This window comes from Xenopus laevis, chromosome 7S (assembly GCF_017654675.1).
Source record: "Xenopus laevis strain J_2021 chromosome 7S, Xenopus_laevis_v10.1, whole genome shotgun sequence".
NCBI lineage: Eukaryota > Metazoa > Chordata > Amphibia > Anura > Pipidae > Xenopus > Xenopus laevis.
The window spans coordinates 84,253,723-84,281,438 of record NC_054384.1 but is presented as its reverse complement, the minus strand read 5'-3'; the positions used below and the strand labels follow the sequence as shown (position 1 = coordinate 84,281,438).

At 40.3% G+C, this 27,716-nt stretch overlaps 1 protein-coding gene across 1 annotated transcript; it reads right to left on the bottom strand.

The window, feature by feature from the left end:
• Window positions 1–1,975: 1,975 nt before the first annotated feature.
• Window positions 1,976–15,158, bottom strand: LOC108697673 (tumor necrosis factor receptor superfamily member 9). The gene is made up of 9 exons (XM_018227929.2): window positions 14,742–15,158; window positions 13,572–13,745; window positions 12,738–12,851; window positions 7,529–7,669; window positions 6,922–6,988; window positions 6,003–6,127; window positions 4,568–4,624; window positions 4,227–4,358; window positions 1,976–2,705 (listed from the first exon to the last, which is right to left on the bottom strand). Exons 2-9 carry the CDS (start codon window positions 13,690–13,692, stop codon window positions 2,605–2,607), a joined length of 858 nt encoding a protein of 285 aa, XP_018083418.1. The 5' UTR covers window positions 13,693–13,745; window positions 14,742–15,158; the 3' UTR covers window positions 1,976–2,604.
• Window positions 15,159–27,716: the final 12,558 nt, after the last annotated feature.

Genomic DNA, 27,716 nt, shown 5'->3' with positions numbered 1-27,716 from the left:
GAATACGCCAAGACCATAGCATCATATTAAGGGGATATACAGTAAGTAAGCATTCTGCATCTTCCACTCACCTCATTGTTATCTATGGAACATATTGAACTCATGCAGCTCTTATTAAAAAACAACAGAAACATACAGATAAATACTGTTCCAAGCAAAGAGGAACCATTGGCAATACATTTTAATTCAAACTTATAAAGTGATTGTAATACTTATACATCCATTCCATTTATTTATACATAAACCCAGTGTACGGCCTGTTAAGACTCGTGTGGCCTTCAGATGGAGGAAGCCAGATTGTCTCTCTTTGCAATGACTCACTGGGATTATTTACTAACACTGCATAACCCATGGTAACCAATCAGATGTTGCTTCATTATTCTCCCTGCAGCTGACTGAACACAGCTAATCACTGGTTACTTTTATTTACTGCACAGTTGCAAAATGAGCCTAGTTAAATAGATCCATAGAGCCTAAGGGAAAGGCCAGACGTGGTCATTTTTGCATTGCGTTTTTAAAAAAAGAACAGCCAGGCGTAAATACGCTACTGAAACCACATGCGACCGTCAACATGCGTTTTTTAGCACGTAGGATTCTTTTCCCAACATGCACTTCTCATTGTTCTCATTGAATTTGGACGCCATATTTAAAATACGCTGCGTATTTACGCAAAGTGTGGTTTCAAACGTGCAGATCCCATAGAGTCTATTGATTTGGTAGTTTCTTGACGTATTGGCGTTTCTGCTAAAAAACGCCAATACTGGCGTCCTGTGGCGGATTTCATATTTCAGCACCCTGTGTGAATTGCCATAGTGCGTTTTCCATTAGTTTCAGTGGTAGTGCAATTTATGCGTACTTACGCTTGGCTGTTCTTTTTTAAAAACACAACGTAAAAATGCCACATAAACGCCACGTCTGGCCTTGCCCTAAGGAACTCTGTAGACGGCATTGTATACATTACAGTAAATATAGTACCTCGATAGAAGAATAAAGTTGCTAAATGATACTGTAATAAACAGGAGCAACGGCAACAACTGAATGTTACATTTGTATACAATGTCTTGCTTGCGATACAACACAGGTTGCCTTTCATCTTAAAGGAACAGTTCAGTGTAAAAATAAAAACTGGGTAAACAGATAGGGTGAATAGGTAAATAGATAGGCTGTGTAAAATAAAAAATGTTAGCCAAAAAATGTAATGTATAAAGGCTGGAGTGAATGGATGTCTAACATCATAGCCAGAACACTATTTCCAGCTTTTCAGCTCTCTAACTCATTAGTGAGAGACTATAGGGGGACCACATGAGATATAACTGTTCAATGAGTTTGCAATTTATCCTTAGCATGCAGCTCAGAAGCAACAGTTATGACCCATGTGGCCCCCCTCAAGTCACTGATTGGTTAATGCCTGGTAACCAATCCAATCAGTGGAAACCAAGAGAGCTGCAAAGCAGGACGTAGTGTTCTGGCTATTATGTTAGACATCCAGTCACTCCAGCCTTTATTCATTGGATTTTTGGCTAACTAACTATATTAGAAACATGTTTTATTTTGCACAGCCTATCTATTTACTCAGTTTTTAATTTTAAATTGAACAATTCATTGGTCAAAGGATCTGGTATGTGAATCCCCATATATCAGGTTTCTGGATAAGGGATCCCATACCTGTATTTAATTTTTTGGTCCACCCATATCTCTGCACGAACAGTTTTAAAAGTATAACAGAAACTGATTTTTGCTCATACAGCCAAGAAGAATGTAGGTATTAAGGTAACAGAGGCACCCAGAACAGGGGCTTCAAATTAAAAATGCAGAGAGGTAACCTAGGCAATGATGTGCCCTATATTTGAAATAAAATCAACTTTGCTCTTCCAACACCGTGGGCAATGCTCCTGGACCCCTACATTTTAACTGGCAAGCTTCATAACTGTGGTTTAGTCACACTTTTCATTTCATTTTGTTATTTAGGCACCCGCCATCCTAAAGAAAACACATATAGGCAATCTGATTTTTATTCTGCTTAAAAAAAAACAGAAATCCTGTTAAAAATATATTTTAGTATTTGTGTACTTTCAGCAGTGCAGCAGTATATTCTATACATAAAATGTCCACATTATATGAAACAGTCTGTGTTTATCCAGTACAAAAGATGACAGAATCTCAGTACATTTACATTCTGGGACTCCCTGCAGTTCATGGAGTACATCTCTAGACTGACACTGGGATCCATCTTCTTCTTCTTGCTGCTGATTCACTAAATGTTCTATTACACGATAAAGCCCGAGTCCTTAGTTCATTAGTCTTAGTGGTGGATTCGGTCAACAGAATATGTTGTTCGCTATTGGCAAGTCTTAACAAGTCATTGAAAGTAGATGAAATATTTAACAAAACTATTTAGTATATTTTTTAAATTCCTTAAACTTAAAAAACATGAAATAAACCTTAACCACAGAATTGGCCCAAAGTATGCTCGTTGTCTGTCTTCCCGTCAGAGTTCTTCTTGGTGCCAGTAACCGGCCTTTCAGCAGAGTTTGTCACTTATTTAAAGTGATATTATGAATTGAAATCATTCCTTGGGGTGTTAACGGAAAGCGTAGGAAGGTATCACGGTTCCCTGTTTATTGGTTCTTCTTCTTCTCCCTGCTCCTTCACAGGGTAAGGAAAAGGGTCTTCTTGCTCAGGGTTTTTTACTGGCTGATTAGGAACTGCAAAAAATGGGGATATTGTCTCATGAAGGCAAAAATTACTTGTATTACAGTTACAGCTGGTTCTGCTAATATTTGTTTTACTGATGTTTTACTGATCTGATTGGGTAGGACTCCACGAGCGATTTTGTCGCGATCCAACGCACTGCGACAAAACGGCAGTCGGATCGCGTCGTTTTGTTGCAGCGCGTCGGATCGCGACAAAATCGCTCGTGGAGTCCTACCCTAAAAGGTTGACTCTAACCTTACAGGTCAAGTCTATTGAGAGTAAATAAAAACATAACAAAGTTACTGTTCACTTACTGTGTCTGCCAGCCAGTATATACTTATCATGATGCTGAAATTTTAAACTAAATACATTAGATTCCTAGTAGATCCCATGCATCTTTTTAATTAGATCTCAACCATAAATATATGGCAGCACATTTAATCGACTCTAGTCAGTACAGGTATGGATCTTCATTCCTTAAGTCTACTAGAAAATCATGTAAACATTAAATAAACCCAATAGGCTGGTTTTGCCTCCAATAAGGATTCATTATATCTTAGTTTGGATCAAGTACAAGCTACTGTTTTATTCTTACAGAGGAAAATAAAATAATTTTTTAAAATTTAGATTATTTGATTATAATGGAGACTATGGGAGATGGACTTTCCGTAATTCGGAGCATTCTGGATAACAGGTTTCTGGATAACTGATCCCATACCTCTACAGTTCTACAGAAATCTTTGGAGGGTGTAGTGGGCCTTTAAGTCCTGTGCCCAATCCAGACCTGCAACCCGACAGGCATTCACCACCCCAGCTGTACCCCCTGCAGAGACCCACTACCTGACCCTACCCTCAATGGGACCTTCCGACCTGGGAAAATGTTTATCATGTGAAAACTCATGGACGAGATTAAGGGGCAGATTTACTAAGGGTCAAAATTCGACCCTCGAATTGGAATCCTTCGAATATCGAAGTCGAAGGATTTTTCACCGAATTAAGAGTTCGAACGATCGAATAGAAAACATTCAATCGAACGATTAAATAATTCGAACCAAACGATTTTTAGTGATCGATCGAAGGATTTTTATTGAACCAAAAAAAACGTAGTAAAGTGCTCTGGAAGGTCCCCATAGGCTAACATTGCACTTCGGTAACTTAAATTTGGCAAAGTATGAAGTCGAAGTTTATTTTAAAGAGACAGTACTTCGATTATCGAATAGTCGAACGATTTTTCGAATCTTTCGAATCGAAGTCAGTTGGTCAAATATAGCCTATTCGATGGTCGAAGTACCCAAAAATTTACTTCGAAATTTGAACTTTTTGAAATTCGAACCATTCACTCGAGCTTAGTAAATCTGCCCCTTAATTTTGAGATGCAATTCAGAAAAACTTTTCTCATGGTTTGAGGACTTCTCCAGACCAAGTTTGTTGCTTGTTGAATGCCTGCATATCAGCCAGATGTGACTGGTCCTTTAACATCTTCTGGTAAAGCCACACTGCAGACATGATAACAAACAGTAACCAGCACTTACATTTCTTAAATTCCTTTTTGATTTTCTTCATCCATTTTTTTAAATATGGTAAAGAACAAAGCAGGATGGCTATTGAGATGAGTGCTCCTCCAACAATTAGAACATGTATCAGGACTGCATTCACAGAGGGCCCTGGATGTTTTGGAAACAGAAAGCAAAAAGCATTATATGGGGATCATATATACGTCACAAACTATGTAACACTAAGGGGCATATTCACAAAGTTGTGCTGCAAAGTGTGGGGGCAGGGTGCAAAAGTGCAAAGAAATAATATTTGTGTCCATAAATAAGCCCTAAACAATTCTCCCACTGCAAATTTAGACCAAATGAGACACAAGTACCTGGCTCTGCGTTCGTGACAGACTGCCTATTCACTTTCTTGTCTTCTTGCACGACCCCTGTAAAGAGAAGTAAAGCAAAATGTTGCACTTTGTCAATCATCCCCACTTTAAGGCCACCATGTAAAGTCACAGCACTATTTATACCATATAAAGCTGTGTAATTATTCTATGCACATGTGTATCCAAGTGTAAAACTCTAACAAAAAACTAAGTTGAAAAAAAGCCACAAGTTTGACTTCCTCTGCTTTTTTTACTCAGCGTTTGACACCATATTTCCTGGCAGCTGAATGGGCCCCTTGACTTCAACAGGTTACGCCAGGTCTAGGGTGCTATAATATACTGATGGATTTTCAGCCGTTAGCCTGATTAGCTCTTAGTAAGAATTATTTTCAGTATTGTGAAGCATGGCAGTAATTTATTTATAAGGAAAATATCTGACTTTATGATTACCCCATTTATCTTACAGCACCATTTACATCATTTGTTTGCCATCTAAATAATTAGACCCTGTGCTGCCTCAGATATTATTTATTTTATTCTCATTAAGGAGTTTGCTGCTGTAAATCTTCTCCCAAATTAAGTTAGAGTTTTTTTAATTGTTCTAAAATGCATAGGGCTGCTTTACTACTGCCCTACCTCCCAACATTTTGGAAACAGAAAGAAGGACAAAAAATTTTGCCGCACGGAGCGTGGCAGAAATTTTGACCACGCCCACTTGGTGGCCACACCTCCTAATTACCATGTCCATTTTACAAAATTTGAACACCTTTCTGTGGTTATTATGTGTTATTACAGTTTTGCTAATGAAGGCGAATTGCGCTTTAAGCTGCAAATCAGTTTTCCCAAGAGACCTCCTTATCTTAAATTGCTACAAAAGTATCTAAGTCTCTCTCTGCCAAAAGCCAATTAAGTTGAAAACGTTGTATCTATTTCTGGCTGTTCAGTGCAGGAGATAAAAGAGAAAGTCAGGACATTTCAGTAACAACCTCGGGACTCCGGGTTGAGTTGTCAAAAGCGGGACTGTCCCGCTCAAAACGGGACAGTTGGGAGGTATGCACTACTCATTGCCAGCAGCTCTAAAACTCTTTCCCCTGTGTATTCCATTTATTATTGACTGATTGCTGGATATCCTTGGCACTAGGTGTAGAGTCTCTGCCACTCTGTAGTTAGGCCAGGGGGCAACTCTACCTGAAGTGTTGGATATCTGTCCTGCAGGGGGGACTCTATTTTATGTAGCATAAGGACACAAGAAATAGGTGCAGCTTTATGGCACAAAAGAAAATAATAGATACCAATACCATTTTGGTATAGATCACTGGTAATACAATTTTTAACTGGTTAAGCAGAATGCGTAAAGACTGGACCCGGCTCACAATTTCTGTTTAATGTAAAGTCTGCACAAGAGGTTTGTATAGTGAACAATGCAGACACCTACGTGGTCTCTGAGTGACTCTAGAAGATGCTGTGCTCATCCTTTGTGTAGTACGGGACATTGTGTCTCCACAAATCACATCTGATGTGCGGGTGCCATTAAGCACAACCTTGGCTGGTTTGCGACAGCTGGAGAGAAAGAAAAGCGAGAATTGATTGGCAGCCAAAACGGCATATTTCAGGTGAAATAATACTGAGAACTTTTGACTATTTGGTTATTAAATCTTATAGTAATGGAATGTAAAAAGTGATATTTGTGTTATAGAAATGGACTCCTTAGCACTGACATGTCTTGGTTTGGGCAGGGCGGTGTTGGGAGATGCAGCAGGAAGTATAGCTAGGGCAGGAGACTTCCTAACAGCCATTTTATTCTTGGGCGATTGCTAAATAGGCCATATTTGCAGGGTCAGATTTCCAGTACGGGCACACCTGGGTCAGCCCTCTGTGTTATCCTGCCCCCAAGATTCATTACTAGTAACACCATAATGGGGTGTAGGAGATGCAACACCGCTCCTTATCTGCTTTTGTGGCCTTCCCTCATTTAAGACCTGCCTTTTTGGCAGTAAAACTTTATTAAAGCCTAGGGGGAAACCCAAAGGGAAATATGTATTTTCAGCAGTTAATATTTACCTGAGACAAACAGAAAAAGAAAATGAAAGAAGAGGTGCCAGCCTAGGGAAAAACCCAAGGGGAAACTGTATTTTCAGCAGTTAATATTTACCTTGGACAAAATGAAAGAAGAGGTGCCAGATCAGGAACAGACAAGGGTGAGAGTAAAAAAGGGGGAAGGAGAGGTGACAGGGGAGAGGTAGGGGGAAGGTGACTAAGGGTTATTGATTTTGGTTGTTGTTCATGCAGTTTATTAAAACAAAATTGTGAATTCATCTTAATATGCTTTAAAAAAAAAAAAAATCAATACGTACATTGTCCATGGCCTGCATTTGCCTTCTCCTCCAGACTTAAATGTTCCATGAGGGCAGTCAGTGCATTCTAGAACCAAAAGAGTAAATAGCAAAATGAAATAGTCGGGAGTCTTTCACACAGTAATGACCTCAATTATGACTGTAATTAGGCTGTGGTCATATTCCGCATGACTAAGAAACTAAGATGTAAATGTAAAGCATTAATTGTTGGGATATTGGGCCAGTCTTCTGGATATTTGTGCAGTGTGGGAGGCAAGTGTATATCCAGTAAACAAGCCCAATAGATGACTGCGAGGAACCCCCAGTGGAAGTGGAGGAGGGGCAAGCCAAGGATGCAACTTAAATCATCTCATTGGATGGCCTGGCTTTTTATCTTGGCCCTCAACAGTGATGAGATTTCAATAGACTAAAAGATTGTCGCTAATACAGGCCCTTACTGCACTTGTGTGTGGCCAGCAGTTCCAAATCAGAAATGATTCACCCACTTTTGCTTCCAGGTCAATAGTTCAGATGTTGTAAAGAATACCATGATCTGATTATTATGTGTGTGTTTTAAAAAGAAAACATTCATTGTGTGAAATATAACTGTACAAATGTAAAGTCTTACTTTGCCCTGTTATTTCTTGTCCTTCTGGGCATTCATAGATGGCGCATTTCTCGCAGTTCTCCCCGACGCATATTCTGCCTTTAGTACATTTACAAACAGCATTCGAGGTGGGGGTGCACTTCCTATTGTACTCAAAGGTATCTGTTGTGGTTAAATACATGGTAAAGGAATTAAAAGATGAATACAATATATTTATGTAGAAACGTTGCACGTTGAAGGGTTAAACTTGATTGACATTTCAGTTTTTCATCCTAAAACCATAAATAAGTAATGGGTATCCTCTACACACAGTGGACAGTTGAGAAAAATCTTAATTGATTATATTAATTATATTCACGTGTGGTGCCTTTTTTTGGGAACACAGCTCATGGGAACACAGGGGTTAACTGCTCCTGTTAACTAACTATACCCACTGTTGCACACTGAAATACCAAGCACTAGTGATGAGCGAATCTGTTCCATTTCGCTTCGCCAAAAATTTTGCAAAACTCCAAAAAAAAATGAGCAAATTCATTGAAGTCAACGGGCGTCAAAAAATTATTTTGACGCAAGCGACAATTTTTATACGCGCGACTCTTTTGTCTAAATGCATTAAAGTCAATGGGTGTACGAATAATTTTGTTGAGCGAAAATTTTGACGCACAACTATTTTTTAGACGCAGCTGATTTTTCCACTGCAAATTTTCACGTCAGTTTCGGGAAAACATTTGCAGTCGGCGAAGTGCGGCAGTTCCCCACAAATCCATGCCTGGTGAATACATTTGTCCATCACTACCAAGCACAGGTACAGTAGTATGGCAAATATACATGTATTAGAGAACACATATACACCATAAACAGGCCCGGATTTGTGGAAAGGCAACCTTGGCCCAGGCCTAGGCGGTAGGATTTTAGGGGGGCGGCATACTGCCCAACCACACCCATATTGGTTCAAAAACACTGGGGATGCACTGGGGATACAATCATTTTTTAAATTTCCCCTGTGCTCTAGTCCAGATGATGAAAGGGGAGGGGACAGAAGCGATGAATGGCAGTGGGTCTAGGGGCGCCCACTATGTAAATCTGGCCCTGACCATAAAATAGTGGCCACTATTCAAGTCTCTCACCATTCTAAAGTTGGACATACACAGGCTAATATAAGTTGCCAACTGGGGTAATATGATGCACTGTTTAACAGATTTCTGGCTGAAAACTGGGCAAATATCTCATGGACGGGTTAGAAAAAAAACCCTGTTGGGCAATGATTACGGTGATTCCTCAGCACATTAACATATAACCCATTATCACATGATCACTGGTCCAGGAGCTAAAAGATCAGATCAGCCTTATTTGGCCCTCTGCGTTGTTGCCCCAATCGGGGACAGATTTGATGACTTGAAACACAAGCATTTTATTAAATATTTGCCCAATATAATGCTCTTTTATGTGTCTACATCCAAGAAATATATCAGTCCTTTACCTTTACACTTTGCTTCCCCCCCCCCCCCAGTTAAGCAACACGGAAACTTCAGTCAAAGCATGTGGCTTTGAGTCACAATGAAATTTATCATCAGAAAACCAGCCGTACCACGAGCCTGTTCATTTTCCCCTTTCTGTATTTCCTTGTTTGCTTTTCTTTTTGGATATCGTTTCAGCTCTTCAGCAATGGAATGAAGGTTTTTTTAATGAGAGTGTTTGTTTAGTGGTCAATAGGTCAATAGATTATTAGCTGATTTATGTTACAGATTAAACATAGCAACCCCAAGAATGAAAATGATTAAGGGCAAAGGTACTGGGAGCATGTGCTCTGTTGTGATCAGCCTTCAAAAAAACAGTCTGAGAGCCACAGAGCTTATACTCCGTTCCCCATCTCTACTGATTTTAATAGGATCCACTAGAGCGCAGTCACAAGCAGTGAGTGTTTTGGAGGAAGGCCGGAAAACAGAATAGGAGACATTTCCAGGCTGACTTCCACTGCATGTGACTGCACACAAGCGGAAACTGTTCAGATGGAGCAGGGGCACAAAGTGGATCTGCTTCTCTCAGCCTGCAAAAAATATGCAGCAGACTATCCTGCTTGTGCCCATGCCCTACATAATCAGATTTAAACTGCAGATTCAGCCCCTTAAGATCAATTTGTCAATTTATTTGCTGTGTATGAGGCCCTCAGGTGACCCTACCCAACGAAAATCATCCAAATGTCAATAAGGCAGGTTTGATCTTTCCAGTCAGATTGAGGACGGCATCTGCATGTAGATCCACTCCTCGCTCCGATGGCTGGCATAACTGAGTCATAATTGTAATTATATGACTGTTCATGATGGCGGCCACTAATGAGTGCAGTGATGGTTATTTTCATTTGGGAAAACACAGAATTTTCATAGGGGAAATTCCACTTCCACTTTTTGTTAAGCTCCATCACAGCGCAATATTATTTAAATCTATTTGTGTGTGTGTATCATACAGAGGGGGGAGAGCAATGTTTGGCCACATGGGACATAACGTTAGCTTCAGGAAGGGGAAGTGAATGGAAGAATAAATAGCAAATCCAACACTGACAGTTGAATATTTTATTCACGATTACTTATGAGCACTTTTGCTGCTACAGGTATGGGATCTGTTATCCGGAAACCCGTTATCCAGAAAGTTCCGAATTACGGAAAGGCCATCTCCCATAGACTCCATTATAATCAAATAATCCAAATTTTTTTAAAATGATTTCCTCTATCTCTGTAATAATAAAACAGTAGATTGTACTTGATCCCAACTAAGATATAATGAATCCTTATTGGAAGCAGAACCAGACTATTGGGTTTATTTAATGTTTACATGATTTACTAGTGGACTTAAGGTATAAAGTTCCAAATATCAGAAAGACCCATTATCCGGTCCTGAGCATTCTGGATAATAGGTCCCATACCTGTACCATATTTTTGGTAGGACTTGTGCACCTTCTTGGACGATGACAGTGCTTGGGTGATGAATATCCAGGTGTAATATCTTAAAATATACAGTATGTAAAGCCCTGTTTATCTATTTGACCTGTGAATATTACAGCTGAGACTAAGGATGTACTGCAAGTTAATCTTACTGAGCGTGATTAGATCTATGCAAATTTGCCTACAGTCTCCATTTTTAGTGTTGCAGATAATAGGTACAGTTATGGGAACTGTCTTATCTGCAATGATTTGCTTTTGGGATTTCCCAGATAAAGGGTCTTTTTACATAATAATTTGGAGCAATGTGTTGTAAAGCTACAGAAACATTTAAATATTAAAAACCCAGCGTGATTTTTTTTTTGCCAAAAACATGGACTTGTGCAGCTAAAGGGATCCTGTCATCAGAAAACATCTTTTTTTTCAAAACACATCAGTTAATAGTGCTGCTCCAGCAGACTTCTGCACTGAAATCCATTTCTCAAAAGAGCAAACAGATTTTTTTATATTCAATTTTGAAATCTGACATGGGGCTAGACATTTTGTCAATTTCCCAGCTGCCCCTGGTCATGTGACTTGTGCCTGCACTTTAGGAGAGAAATGCTTTCTGGCAGGCTGCTGTTTTTCCTTCTCAATGTAACTGAATGTGTCTCAGTGGGACATGGGTTTTTACTATTGAGTGTTGTTCTTAGAGCTACCAGGCAGCTGTTATCTTGTGTTAGGGAGCTGTTATCTGGTTACCTTCCCATTGTTCTTTTGTTTGGCTGCTGGGTGGTGGGGGTGATATCAGTCCAACTTGCAGTACAGCAGTAAAGAGTGATTGAAGTTTATCAGAGCACAAGTCACATGACTTGGGGCAGCTGGGAAATTGACAATATGTCTAGCCCCATGTCAGATTTCAAAATTGAATATAAAAAATCTGTTTGCTCTTTTGAGAAATGGATTTCGGTGCAGAATTCTGCTGGAGTAGCACTATTAACTGATTCATTTTGAAAAAATGTTTTTTTCCCATGACAGTATCCCTTTAGTTAACAAGGTAAATCAGTCAACAAATAAGAGTATTCTATGGGAAATTGCATTTCCATATTTTTAACTTTTCTGGATGGGTTTTCAGATAACTGTTAAAGTACCTATTACATCCTGACCAAATCCACAGCTGATTGAGGCAGCCAGACACACACAGGACATGATAGTAAGGTGGGAGGAAAGGGAACTCCTGTGACGGTGGTTAAGCTGCACATAAAGCCAGGGAGTCCCAAATCATCACGTGTATCAATGGCTGAGTGTCACCAGCCCAGGGGAAGCTGGGAGGAAGTGACTCTTTTCCTTACTCTCGGTTCTCAAAGAGAAGCATCGAAATGCTAACCCAGCAAAGTACTACAAGCGATGCGGTTTAACTCATTAAAAAAAAATATTTAAAGTGTGGGTAAATATTATGGTTTAAGGGACACTATGCAAAAGCAAACATCCTCTTTGTACTTGGAAAAGTGGTTGAAGGATTTCCATACAAAGAATAAACACCAAAAAGAAACTGAAAGCAGCACCTGATACAGGCAGTCCCAGACTGGCAGTTTGTGGATTCTGGCAAATGTCAGAGGGGCTGCGATGAGATGCCATAGACAGTCGCTATTTTATGGGCCTATCAAAGGCTGTTTGGGCCTCTGTCCACTTGAAATGCCAAGGCCTATTTTGGATCCCAGTCTGATCCAAAATAGGGGATAGGGGATTAAATGGATATTACCAATAACAGAAAAGAATTTACCAGGATATTTTACTTGATGGTTGGGGCCTATTGTAAATAGCGTCTCTGTGTTACACTTCCGTAGACATGTGACATATGATATCTGTTATCTCTCTAAATTCTTGAAGGGTGGTGGCAGATGGGGAGATTAGTCGCCCAGCGACAAATCTTCTCTACTTCGGGCGACTAATCTCCCTGAAATGCCTACAAATCGATTTAGATTTCTGAAGTGAGGCGACTTCAGAAATCCAAAGCGATTCGTATGCCATCTCGCCAGCGATTCGTATTCTTGCCTGGCGGGAAGGCATTTCAGGGAGATTAGTCGCCTGCATAGAGAAGATTTGTTGCTGGTCGACTAATCTCCCTGTCTGTCACCACCCTAAAGTTAAAAATTCAATCAGTCAAAGAATAAGAGCTTCTTATTTAAATAGCAATTCTATGGGAAATAGCATTCCTGTATTTTGGAAGCTTGCAGGACATTGGGGTTCTGGATAATAGATCCTGTGCTTGTATTATGTTACAGGCACAAATCAGAATTCTGTATGAGACTTACTTTCACATATTTTACATCTCTGACAGCTGGACTTGCTGTTAGGTGCTTCCATGAAGCTTCCTCCGGGACAACGATTACACTGGCCGCACTCACTCATCATATTAAGCAGGAATCCTGCAAAAAACAATATGATTGTTATCACTGAGCAATTTGATCCCAGATGCACCAGTAAGAAGATTCAGCCCAACCTGAGGAAACAAGGAACTACATGTGACTCACCCCCCCCCCCACTAATAGAATAGGATGGCCCTATATGGTGGAGGGCACCAGTCAGGTCATTTAAAAATAAATTACTCAAATATCACACATAATAAAAAATGAAGACCAATTGCAAATTGACTTAGAATATCACTCTTTACATCATCATGAGTCAATGTAAAGTTGAACATCCCCTTTAAATCTTGCAGCTGAATCAGGGCTGCCAAACCGACCAATCTCAATCCAATCTCTGGAACGCCATGACCCCTCCTCCTGACATTATCCTATCATTACCCTACTCCATGATGTAATACCTCCACCTCTTGCTGCCAACTGCCCCCCCCCAGGTCTGGCTTCTCAAATAGAGAAAGTTGGTAACCTTATGCCAAGAGGCTGAAAAAACAATGTCATCTTGAGCTTAGGTTATGTTCTAAGGTGGGAGCCTGACCATAGGCACTTTATAAAAAAGTGGAACCAAAATACAGTAGTTCAGGGATGCAGCGGTGCTAAGGGCCCAAGGCATCCCCATCAGAGCTGTGGTTGGTATCACCGAATAACTGGAAAAGTCCTATGTGGCCCTCAACATGGGCAGCCAAATTGGGCAAAAGATTTACTGCTTTGTGCAAACAATCTTACCAGGATTACATAAAATGCAGCAGTTCCCCGACTTTGTATGGCAACCGTTTGAGAGTTCAGCAGCACCGGCGCTCATTAGCACCAACAGCCCAGGCATCAGGCTCCAAAATGCAGTTTCCATCTTGTATTAAGTATATGCCGGCAGTCTGGAATGTGCAGCGGAACTGGTTCTACCTAAGGAAGAGTGAATTATTGTTACCGATAAAGGGAAGCGAAAGGTGAAAGGCAATATGTTTAAGGTAGTGGTACAGAATGTATTATCAACGTTTGTTAATGGCTGTTCCTTATTCTCCTTATATGAGCTTTTACTTCCTAATAAACCAGCAAAAGGTGTTGCTGTTCCAGCCTACGGCAGGTCAAACGTAAAAGGGGAAGTTTTGCTATTATAAAACATTATTTCTGCTAAAATACATTTAAAAATTAAGGCAATAAGACTTTTGCCACGAGTATTGATTTCTGCAGCTTAGTTGCAATGTTTTATTATTACAGAGAGGAATGAGTTAAAAAAATAAAATTGAGTCTATGGGAGATGACTTCCAGTTATTAGGATCTTTCTGGATAACAGGTTTAACGGGTAAGCCATTCCATCCCTGTATTGTGACCACCATTGAACAAGGCAGGAAAATGCTGAGTAAATACAGATATGGGACCTGTTATCAAGAATGCTGGGAACCTGAGGTTTTCTGGATAAGGATTCTTTCCATAATTTGGGTCCCCATACTTTAGGTCTACTAAAAAATAACTGAAACATTAAATAAACCCAAAAGGATTGTTTTGCCTTTAATAAGGGTTCATGATATTTAAGTTGAGATCAAGTACAAGACACTTTTATTATTACAGAGAAAAAAAAATCAGTTTTACAAGTTTGAATTATTTGATTAAAATGGAGTCTATTGGAGATGGCCTTCCTGTAATTCGGAGTTTTCTGGATAATAGGATTCCAGATAATGGTTCCCGCTTTTACAAGTTATCTAGTAGATAGAAGAAAACAAGCTTCCAGGAGAGATTAGGTCTCTTTTATTTGTTTAGGACATGATACATTATGGGATATGTGTTAATCAATTATAAAACTATACAAAATGCATAAAAGAAAGAGAAACGGTTAGTTCTGGTAGCCGGCATTGCAAATGAAATAACATGTAAGTCACATCTGTCCCTATAATCACTCACCGGTGAGAGAATTCTGGGTTGTACAGTTCAGAGCAGGTTGTGGAAATATTCTGTGCAAGAAGTTGTGCTTCTGTAGTTGTATACAGATTATTAGAGGTATAATGGTGCTTCAGACAAAGATCCAGTCCTGGGGTAGGGAGGCTGTTGTCTATGCTTTGGGTCCAGATACAGTATGTACATCAAGGTCCATGTGCTGCCCTTTACTATAAACAGCTGAGCTCAGTAGTGTATCCCTGTCTCTCTGAATGAAGCTCACAATACAGGGGTGCTTAGCATTCTCATTCTTCTGACATCTCTGCAGTGCCTGTTATTCCCCAGCTTCACTCACACCAAACACTCACTCACACGCCGCCTGATACTGTATGACACACTGTGATACCACAATGCGGACTTTCCCACGTTGGAGGAGTGACTGAGACTTCCTGAGACTGCCCTTGTGCCTTTAATAGTTTCTGATGCACAGAAGCGAGCGAGCATTAAGCTTCTTCATTTAAATTCTGGATTTGAAATGATTCACAAGGAAATCCCATTTAACAGAGTTTGCTGCTAGGGACGTACACAGTATGAAGTAACCCTTTGCTGGTAAATGTTAATGTGCGACATGTCAGTAAATGGGGGGCACGTGATGCTGCTGGGGCAGCCAATGCAAACAGGCAAAGTAGGAGTTGGGGCAATTGCTTTTATCATTATTAGGGACATTGCCTGGAAAATTATGTGCTGGGAACCAAGTTATTCAATTAAAGGTAGGGATGCACTGAATCCACTGTTTTGGATTCAGCTGAACCCCTGAATCCTTTGTGAAAGATTCGACCGAACCGAATCCAAATCCTAATTTGCACATGCAAATTAGGGGTGAGTAGGGGAAAATTGTTTTACTTCCTTGTTTTGTGACAAAAAGTCACGCGATTTCCCTCCCCACCCCTAATTTCCATATGCAAATTAGGATCCGGATTCGGTTCGGCCAGGCAGAAGGATTCGACCGAATCCGAATCCTGCTGAAAAAAAGCTGAATCCTGGCCGAATCCCAAACCGAATCCTGGATTCGGTGCATCCCTAATTAAAGGAGATGTAAACTCAAAATTACAATGTTGCCTGATGAATACAATTGGTTTGAAAGCAAGTAAATATAACTGTTATGGAAAGCAGTACAGGTGTGGGACTTGTTATCCAGAATGCTTGGGACCTGGGGTTTTTCCTGATAACGGATCTCTCCGTAATTTGGATCTTCATACCTTAAGTCTACTTGAAAATCACGTTAAATAAACCCAATAGGCTGGTTTTTGCTTCCAATAAGGATTAATTATATCTTAGCTGGGATCAAGTACAAGCTACTGTTTATAGTATTACAAAGAAAAAGGAAAGAATTTAAAAAAATTTGGATTATTTAGATATGGAAGATGGCCTTTCAGTAATTTGGAGCTTTCTGGATAATGGATCCCATACCTGTATCTGCGTGTCACTTTCTAGTCTCTGCCCTCATGGTGCTGATTAACAGACCTATAAATATGCTGATTTCTGCTGCATAACTTTCAAGCAGCCAGTGCAGAATATACAGTACAAATAACTTTAAAACTATTGACTATGTTTATTGGAAAATTGCTTAAAATTACAATTTCTTTCTTTAGGTAAAACTGTATTTTTGAGGGGTTTTACATCCCCTTTAACACTGATGTGATGTCTCTCCTGTGTGGGAGTGGAAGTCACAGACACTGCACTTATTTACTTTCTTTTTTTTTATATAGAAACATTGATTCCTGTCTACATTTTTTGCTTTGTAGAATTAAATGACCAAACAGTGCCCCCTGGCATTACCCAGTGGAACAGTCCATTTCCACAATGATAGATTGGTTTTGATTTTTCTTTATCTGAGGTTTTTGAGTTATTTAATTTTCATTCTGCAACTTTCCAGTCTGCAATTTCTGGCAATCTGGTTGCTAAGGTCCAATTTACCCTAGTGAAGTTGAATAGGAGAGGGACTGAATAAAAAATGAGTAATAAAAAGTAGCAATAACAATACATTTGTAGCCTTAGGGTAAGGTCACACTGGGTGTTTTGGGGAGATTTAGTCGCCTGGTAACTAATCGCCTCGTCATTGCGGCGACCAATTTCCCGAACGTCTTCCCTCACTCTGCGCTGGCTAAAATGAAAAATCGCCGACGCTAATCACACGTGGCTATTTGTTCTCCGAAGTCGCCCAAAGTTGCCTCACAAGGAAACTTCAGAAAAAACGAATCGCCGTGTGTGGTTAGCGCTGGCAATTTTTCATCTTAGCCAGCGCAGAGTGAGGGAAGCGTTCGGGGAAATTGGTCCCCACAAAGATGAGGCGATTAGTCACCAGGCGACTAAATCTCCCCGAAACGCCCAGTGTGACCTTACCCTAAAAGAGCGTTTGTTTTTATAGATGACCCCCATTTGAAAGCTGGAAAGAGCCAGAAAAAAAAGGCAATTTTTCACCATTTCTTGCAAAGAGTGGGCTTCTGCTTGTTCAACTAACTTAGCTAATTACAGTTTCAGATCATTTAGTAAGTGTGAAAAAAATGATTTTTTTTAATGAAAATAATAGGGAGAATGTATTTCCGACATGTTTCTTTAATTTGCTCATGTTAATAGGTGTATACAGCCCCAATAAACCGCATAACTGCTGCACCTGCAGCTTTGCTAATGCATCTTGTACTCCTGCAGGCAATTCCATTGCTTATGTCTGGTGTAATGAAGCACAAATACAATGGGCAACCATTACTTTGTATTTCCAGTTAGTGAGTATCATTCTCTCTGATGAGAAATCTAAATATATTTTCCAATGTTCCTTCTTTTCTAAGAGTGTTTTGTAAGTACTTTACAATATTTCACATGACCTTTCATTCGTAAAAGTAGACAAAAAACAAAAACAGGGTGTTTTATTACTGTAGTAGCTAATTCATGGATTTGCTACTCTGAATTAAATGGATACTGGCGCCATCTAGAGGATGCATAAACTACTAGCATCATAGCCGTGGGTTCTTCTATTCAAATATAAAGTAGACCTCATAACAATAACTAAGATTGATTAAAAGTTTTGAGTAGTTATGTTTTTGTGCCAGTTCTAGTTTATATTTATTACACAGTCTACCATTTTACGTAGATATACTATACATATTCACTTGCATGTTATTATTTCTGGTGGGATAATTAGTTGCTCCATGAAGACGTTTGTAATTATTTATGCTTAATTCAATATTTATGTAGCAAGAAATATATAAATACCAATATACACCTTTATGTTTACATACACGTAGAAGAAATTAGTCCAGCACCCAGGGGCGCAACTATAGAGGAAGCAGACCCTGCAGCTGCAGGGGGGCCCAGGAGGTATAGGGGCTCCATGAGGCCCTAGTTCATATACAATGTCAATAAATATTGGAGAAACAAGTCAACCTCTGAACATATTGGGGGCCTGAAAAATAATTTGCTGTGGGGCCCAGTAATATCTAGTTACGCCACTGCCAGCACCCACAGTATTCAATAAAACGTCCTTTATTGGACCAAGGGCATAAAACGTTGGTCTGAAACGTTGCTGTAATGCCCTTGGTCCAATAAAGGCCGTGTTATTGAATACTGTGGGTGCTGGACTAATTTCTTTGCCAGTATTGCCAGTGGAAAGTGGCCATTGGAGGACGTGCACCCAGCCAAAGAAGGTAGTGGAAGTCGTGCTGACTACTAATCTGCTAATTAACATACACGTAGACACAACATGAAATAATACATATAACAGAAGATCGATATAGAAGATTATTTCTTCTTATTTTTCTCATGGGCAGAAGAGTGCTAGTTTGGGCCAAGTTTTCCCCACATATCCAGCATGTTACAAGGGGGTGATGCGCTTGACGCAATTGCGCTGTGTCTGGTACAATTCCATCTGATTCATTGAAATGAATGCAACTGTATCTGCAATAATCGCAAATTATGCACAAGTCCATCTGGCGTCATTAACATGTGAGGGACTTCTGCATCCGATTCTTTTTTTTTTTTTTAAAGTTTTATTTATTTCCAGAGCAAGTGCAACATACAGGATAATGCAGCTATACATATTAATAAAAGCAATTTGTATTGAAGCCCCTTGCACTGAAATTTTTTCTATTTTACCCCTGGGAAAACAATGACAGACGGGAAAGAGAGGTACTAGAGAAACTGAAAGAAGGAAGGGAGAAAAGGAAAGAGAGAAGAAAGGACCTGAAAAAAGAGGAGTCATACAAATAATTTGCCATACAAATGATATGTAACCATTCAATTAAACACCTAGATAACGAAAGCAGTCATACATAGCAAACATTGCAAGTGCTCCATATTAAGATGACCCCATAAGCCAATCAAGCAAGGGTTGAGAGACATCTTGTTGCCTATTAGAATAGGAATCATTTTGCAAAATCCAGAGTGTCCAGACAGCATTGAATTTAGCAGGGCATCCCCTAGCAAAGTAGACGTGTTCCAGACTCGGTAATGCCTGCTCCACCAGAGTTATCCAGAAGGCAAGGGAGGGGGGGGATTCCTCCTTCCATTTAATAGCAATGGATTTCTTGGCATAGAAAAGCAAAATGCATCCGATTCTTTAGGCGCAATTGTGCGGCAGCTATTGAGGCTGGGCAGAAGGGTTTAGAATATGGCAGTAGCTCCAGAGTTGTAGGGTTGGAGTGGGTTGGCAGGACATTCGGCTCAGGCTCACTCCCTGCACCACACTCCGAAATTTGATTGCTCACCCCCACCCCTGATTGCGGACGCAAGTAAAAATTTAAGGACAGTGGCTGCCAAAGAGATCTGTTGCCCATGATAAAAATGCATGACAGCGGCACGACAAATCTCCCAAAAATGCTTCTCCATTGGAAATAACTTAAATCGCCGGTGGTAAAATGTACACATCGTAGTCGCAATGTAATATTCTTCATTAGGCTTTTATTGCATTGCAAACCTTTAACACCTGCTCCACAGTTTTGTCTCAAAAATTGGTTTGCATGACTAATGTGATAAAATAGGATTTAGAATATTTTTAAGGTGACAGGTCCCCTTTAAGCAGTGACAAGCACAACTTTATGGAAGTCAAAGGAACATATTTTGATTCAAGTACCTTTAATGAAAGTGGCTTTACACACAACTGACCATGGGGGAAATTGCTGCACTTGCAGACATTAATTAGCCGTGTGGATGCACATTAAATATCTAAACAGCAGTTATCCTGTCTTGGCCTGTGATTCCCAAACAGTGTCCGACTGGGATGCCAGGGGCCCACCAGAAAACCTTCGACTGTGGACCCACTTTCCAAACTATTATTCCTCCTCTCTTTATCCATCCTCTTTATTCCCCTAGTCTTTTATATCTACTTACTATATTATTCCATTATTACACATATTTTCCCATAAAGAAATAGGGAATGACCATGAAACAGTCTAAATGTTTAACAGCATGAGGGGCCACTGACACCTGGGCCCACCGGGAGTTTTCTTGGTATCCCGGTGGGCCAGTCCGAAACTGTTCCCAAACCCTACTACTTGTATAGATATTCTTCATTGGATGTAAGTGACGGAACATCTGGGGAATTACAGATCTTAGTAATGTTGTTTGTACATGAATAGGAAACTGGCTACAGGGTACAGGTGGTTGTTAATGGCACACTCTCTACTTGGAGTAACGTTCTTAATGGGGTCCGTCAGGATCTTACAACATAAGTAACAGTGTTCACAGATGACAGAAAATGATGGAGCACAATTAAATCCATCCTTGCAGCAGGATATAGACGAACTTGACACTTTGGGCATCTAAGTGGCAGATGAGATTCAATGTTGATAAATGTAAGATAATGCACCATGCAATCTTGGCGTCTGAGGCATCCGATGGGGATATGTTTTATCCTTTGGATTAAGGCACAAATTAAACAGGTTTCATTAAGACAAAAAAATTGGATGCATTTATATCTTTCTCAACCTAAATGGCTAAACCTTAATGTTACTACATAATTTACAGTGCAGCATACAATGTAAGAGCCTCAATATACATATTGCATTACATCCTATAGCTTTACAGATATGTATGTTGCCTCTTATATGTGTGTCCAGTGTAATCCAGTTGCACAGATTATAAAAGTTTCTGATCTTGCACATACAAGCATTGACTGTGCAGCTGGGCGCCTACTATGGCAAAAATAAGAATAAAAGTATACAACCACACTGTGGCAGCTTTAAAGGATAACTAAAGCTTAAGAGAACTAGGCTAGAAATGTTGTACATTATGTTTCGGGCTTCTGTACCAGCCCAATGCACCCACAGCCCGTTAGCAGTAAAAATCGGTGTCTCCAAAGATGCCCCAGTAGCTCCCCATCTTCTTTTCTGCTGATTCACTGCACATGCTCTGTGCTGCTGTCACTTACTGAGCTTAGGGGCCCACTCACAATATACAGTACACATAGAATAGAAATGTCACAATATAAGGCTGCAAACAATCCTCCTTCAATGTTTTTAAAACAAAACTCAAAGACTACCTCTGGGAGCACCTGGATAACACCTGAACTGGCACTTATATAACAGTGTAACAAACTGTAACCCACAGCACCTTAATACCCCTCTGAATTGTGTCTGTATGTTACCCTCCCATTTAGACTGTAAGCCCTACGGGGTAGGGTCCTCTAGCCTTTTGTTTCCTTGACACTGAGCACTTAATCTGTATTGTAATTATATTTTTTTTATATTTATGTGAATTGTATTCTAATAATGCACTTATTGTTACTTTTTATTCCAATGACCCCTTGTTTGTTACTACTAATTTATTGTTTTGCTGTACAGTGCTGTGCCCTCAAGGAGCGCTTTACAAATAAAAATATACATACATACATACATATTCTGCAAATGCCTCTTTACTAATGTAAGTAACCTGTGGATCATTTGTCTCTAAAAATAAAGTTATTTTATTCTGTTTGATTTGCAAGAACCTCCTGGTGCCCATTGCTTTATTGGTTAAAGCACAGTAGCCTGTAAAAGTTATAGTTGCACTACACCTCACCTTCAATACTTCCCTTTTGCGAAGGCCTGCCTTAAGTGATAGAGTCCAGTGTAACCTGTGCTCTAGTATACTAGCTGGGTAGTTCCGCCGTTGGCCTGGATAGTCCAAAAACATGTTACATATATATATATGTTAATGGATATAGCTCCACTTCCAGGGATGGAGGCTGAAATCTTTTTTTGGGGAGGTTACAATTGAAAGCTTATTGTTCTTCATTATTCTTCACGTATGCTACTTGTGTACAGAGCAGGTAGGAACAATACAGTAATAAAATACTCCCCCCTCCAATGTAGACAAGGAAGCATGGTGGGCGGGGCGGTGGCAGCTCGTTCTTGCTGTATATCAGAGCTTGGGTGCCTAGGGTTTGTGGTTTTATAGGCTTTTAGTTCTCCAATTACATCTTTAGGGAAGGTACAGTCATGACCCTAGGTTTCCTGTGTTCTTGCACTTGATGCTATCTTCCTAAAATTAACTTCCTCATGCATTTTAACCAGAAAGTGAAATACTTTCCTATGCCCAACAGAGTTATTCACACTTCAATGGCTCTGTGATTCTATAATGGATTTGTGTATTTAAGAAACACAGTTCATCACAGGAGGGTGGAGATGCAGGGGTGTTTTCTGGTATGCACATGTAATCTTTTCTTAGCACCCAATAAACTTCGCAAGAGATTAATAATCACGCAGTTCAATGGAAATGTCCTTTTCCAAGAGCTTTTATTTCTCCAGGTAGTACTATCTTTCCCAAAGTACCTCTCCCTTTGGAACTTAGTAGCCGTGCCCACATAGCAGGTACATGAAAAAAACCTGTCCTCACAGAGGGGGCCCACATTTGTATCCTTGCCAATATCCTCCCTTGGGTGGCTCACACCTGGGTGATCTCAGAGGCAGTCACACTGGATATTTCAAGCAGCTCTCTCTCCATAGAGCACCATTCACCTCTTGGTTCTCTAGCAGCTTGGCATGGAACAGGGTGGGCTCTCTGTACATCTGGATCGCCAGACCTCTACTCTGGATGAAACAGAAGCCTGTCTGAACTCCTGGACAGTTTCACACTCTCTGGTTCTGGCTGATTGCTGCAGCAGGGCTCATTTATAACCTCTGCCAGCCCCCCTTGGATTTGGCTCCAAAACCTGACCCTTCCTGGATCCAGGCCTATGAGGTTAGTTATTTGCCTGTAAGCAGGCTTGATGAAGTCACAGGCACAACAGGAGGAAGGGTTCCCTCATTCCGTACACAGGGGGTGCCTCTAATTCCTTCCTGGGCAAAAAAAAAAAATTACATTTACTCTAATTGGACTTTAATCTTTGCATCTTGGTGTATCTAGGAGAATAAATGGGCATTCCTCTAAAACTACTGCCTTCAGCTTGGGTCCCCCAGCCATACTCAATGTCTATATTGGAGGGGGGAGTATTAAAGCATAGGTCAGTCTGAAACCCTTAGAACCTGTAGGTTTACCTATAGGTCAGGAGGGCTAACCAATTGCCCCAATAAGTGGGTCACCACCAGGCTGTATTTGCAGTCTAGTCCCGCACAGACCTCTTCCCATTGTTCCAGCCCCACTAGTGAGGGTGCAGTACTTACTTATCTACATGCATTTGCACTGCCCTTATGATGATGTCAAAGATGGGGGTAACCACAAGTATATAAAGCAGAATATAAAGCCAGGTTGGTTTGGGATAGGGCGGTTTAGAAAATTTAGAACAGAAAATAAAAGTACTATTTAACGTCATGTTCTGCAATAACGATTTCAGTAACAAAATCTGCAATAACAATTTCCCTTAAAATACAACATATCATCTAATATCTAGAACACAAATAGTGCTCGTATGGCAAAAACTCAGCAGACTAGAAGAAAACAACAGAAACATTTTCTTTGTTGACTTTACTTCTCCACACAATATAAGTAGTATTCAGTGTAGAGAAACTCTTGGGGTATAATGTAGAAAAGTACAAAAACTAACCACAATTTCCGGAATGAAACTACAATATCTCTCAGTAGATAATTATAGTATCTCAACCCACTTTGTATTAAATTAATTTCCCAGTTGAAAACCACAAACTTCTTTGAGCTCCTATTGTTATGCAAAGACTCAGAAGATTATTCCCACCCACTGATGGTATCTAGTGCAATTCATTCTTTGAACATGGCCTGCTTGGCAGCAAAGGGATTTTATTGGGTTTTTTTCACAACTGCAACTGCCTCCTCACAGAGCTCACTTTATGTAAGCAGAAAATATTAGGCTGTGTTGTGTATGCATGGGGGTTTTGTTAGGATGGACATACAGTACATTAGGGCAGGGGCACACGGGGAGATTGAGTCACCTGGCGACTAATCGCCTCTTCTTTGCCTTCCGCCTGCTAAAATGAAAAATTGCCTGCACCAATGCACTCGCGGCGCTTCGATTTCCGAAGTCGCCTGAAGTTTCCTCGTGAGGCAATTTGGAAATCAAACGCTGCGAGTGCCATTGCGCTGTCGTTTTCTCATTATAGCAGCCGGAAGGCAGAGGGAAGACAGTACGGGGAGATTGTCGCCCCGCAGAAGAGGCGATTAGTTGCCAGGCAACTAAATCTCCCCGAATCTGCCCATGTGCCCCTGCCCTTACCCTATCAAGTAAACTCTTCAGAGATAAATATTGTGCAATGCAGAGATAAATTATGAAGTAAAATAAGGTTTCATAGATTTTTAGTTCAGCCAATAGGCTTGCAAAATCCAGACAAACATTCACTGGGCATTTATTATGCGCTTTCAGTTTGTTTTCACGGAATGCTCTGCGTCTGAATTAGGCTATTGTTCTCCTTTCAAGTGCTTTGTCATATAAAAACCATGTTGGGAATCACTAAGTGACAAAGCCAAGCAACCAAGTCTACCGTTTATCTTCATGAAATTCTCCTTGGCGCCTCTTGTATGTGGATCCAAATTATTCTAAAAATGCCTGGGAATCTTTGTCCTCTGTATCTCCCTAGTTCCCAGATCCATCAACTAGGAACACCACTCTGTCCCAACTAATTTGTTATTCGCTTTTAAATATCTCTAAATATCTGCAATTAAATAAAGCACTAGGATGAACTGATATTATTTTACTAGGGTCTGCTGAGGAAACCCCTCAAAGTGGTAAAACAACACGTGGAAAGCCTTTACTAAATGTTTTCATCCTTCTAAGTAATTATACCAATGTGTGTTGGAGAGACTTGACAGCAGTGTAGTGGGATAGTCCAGTACTTTGTGAAAGAGGTGGTTTCTGGTTTTGTCTAAGCTCATTAGACAATCATTTTTGCCCTCTGAAATGGCTTCACTGATACCAAATGTGGACACCTTGCCTCCTGACTCCTATTTGTGGCACCCATGAGGACAGCAACCACTCAACATTAAAGTAGACCCTTTCCTTTCCATACTGTGCCTCCAAGCTAATACAGCATTCTGTATAGCCAATTGTATGAATAAATATATATGAATAAATACATATTAATGCATACACTGCAGGGGTCCCCAACCTTTTTTGGCCCGGGGACCAAAAAAGAGCCAATTTCTTTTCCAAGGACCAGGGGGGGGGGGTCCAATAGGGGTCAAGGAGGGGGGGGGTTGGGGAGGGAGGGGAAGGTTGTCGGAGGGGTCGGCAGTTCTAGTGGGGCTGGAACAATGGGAAGAGGTGTGTGCGGGACTAGACTGTTAGCAAATACAGCCTGGTGGTGACCCACTTCTTGGGGCAATTGGTTAGCCCTCCTGACCTATGGGTAAACCTACAGGTTCTAAGGGTTTCAGACTGACCTGTGCATTAATACTCCCCCCTCTAATCTAGACATTGAGTATGGCTGGGGACCCAAGCTGAAGGCAGTAGTTTTAGAAGAATTTGGATAAAACGTAGTTTATGAGAGACAGACATTCGGTAATTCGGAGCTTTCTGGATATCGGGTTTCCGGATAAGAGATCCTATACCTATATATATATATATATATATATATATATATATATATATATATATATATATATATATATATATATATATATAAATAAAGCGGTCTGGAAGCTGGCAGAACTCGTCAATCGGTCGCAGTCGCCTGGGTGAAATAAACCCAAAAATTAAGTAGAGGAATGAATAAACTCGCACTCTCAGGATTTATCAAATCGAATAAAGGTGTTTATTCAGGTAAAAAAACAACTTGTTTTTTTTTTTTACCTGAATAAACACCTTTATTCGATTTGATAAGTCCCGAGAGTGCGAGTTTATTCATTCCTCTATATATATATATATATATATAGTGAAATAAAGAAGCTTGCACTCACAGGACTTATCAAAATCAAAAAAGGTGTTTATTTGGATCAAAAAACGACTAACGTTTCGGCTCACACTCAAGCCTTTCTCAAAGTGAACTTACAAACACTCACCAACCATTTAAACCCTAGAATGGCGGGAAACAGTACATAGTGACGTCACAGTGACGTGTGTGGGGGATTTTCCATTAGTGAACAAGGTAAACAAATCAAAAAAGCAACAAACAAAGAATAAACAGATCAAAAATAACAAATTAAGTTACAGTAACATCATGTCAAAGTTGCAACCAGTATGCAACATTGTAAAGCTGCCTGCACAGGAAGATCATAGAATACATTGTGTGTATATCCGAGGGAGCGCTCAGGTAATACCTCCCTTGGGTGGCTCACACCTGGGTGATCTCAGAGGCAGTCACACTGGATATTTCAAGCAGCTCTCTCTCCATAGAGCACCATTCACCTCTTGGTTCTCTAGCAGCTTGGCATGGAACAGGGTGGGCTCTCTGTACATCTGGATCGCCAGACCTCTACTCTGGATGAAACAGAAGCCTGTCTGAACTCCTGGACAGTTTCACACTCTCTGGTTCTGGCTGATTGCTGCAGCAGGGCTCATTTATAACCTCTGCCAGCCCCCCTTGGATTTGGCTCCAAAACCTGACCCTTCCTGGATCCAGGCCTATGAGGTTAGTTATTTGCCTGTAAGCAGGCTTGATGAAGTCACAGGCACAACAGGAGGAAGGGTTCCTTCATTCCGTACACAGGGGGTGCCTCTAATTCCTTCCTGGGCAAAAAAAAAAAATTACATTTACTCTAATTGGACTTTAATCTTTGCATCTTGGTGTATCTAGGAGAATAAATGGGCATTCCTCTAAAACTACTGCCTTCAGCTTGGGTCCCCCAGCCATACTCAATGTCTATATTGGAGGGGGGAGTATTAAAGCATAGGTCAGTCTGAAACCCTTAGAACCTGTAGGTTTACCTATAGGTAAGGAGGGCTAACCAATTGCCCCAATAAGTGGGTCACCACCAGGCTGTATTTGCAGTCTAGTCCCGCACAGACCTCTTCCCATTGTTCCAGCCCCACTAGTGAGGGTGCAGTACTTACTTATCTACATGCATTTGCACTGCCCTTATGATGATGTCAAAGATGGGGGTAACCACAAGTATATAAAGCAGAATATAAAGCCAGGTTGGTTTGGGATAGGGCGGTTTAGAAAATTTAGAACAGAAAATAAAAGTACTATTTAACGTCATGTTCTGCAATAACGATTTCAGTAACAAAATCTGCAATAACAATTTCCCTTAAAATACAACATATCCTGAGCGCTCCCTCGGATATACACACAATGTATTCTATGATCTTCCTGTGCAGGCAGCTTTACAATGTTGCATACTGGTTGCAACTTTGGCATGATGTTACTGTAACTTAATTTGTTATTTTTGATCAGTTTATTCTTTGTTTGTTGCTTTTTTGATTGTTTACCTTGTTCACTAATGGAAAATCCCCCACACACGTCACTGTGACGTCACTATGTACTGTTTCCCGCCATTCTAGGGTTTAAATGGTTGGTGAGTGTTTGTAAGTTCACTTTGAGAAAGGCTTGAGTGTGAGCTGAAACGTTAGTCATTTTTTGATCCAAATAAACACCTTTTTTGATTTTGATAAGTCCTGTGAGTGCA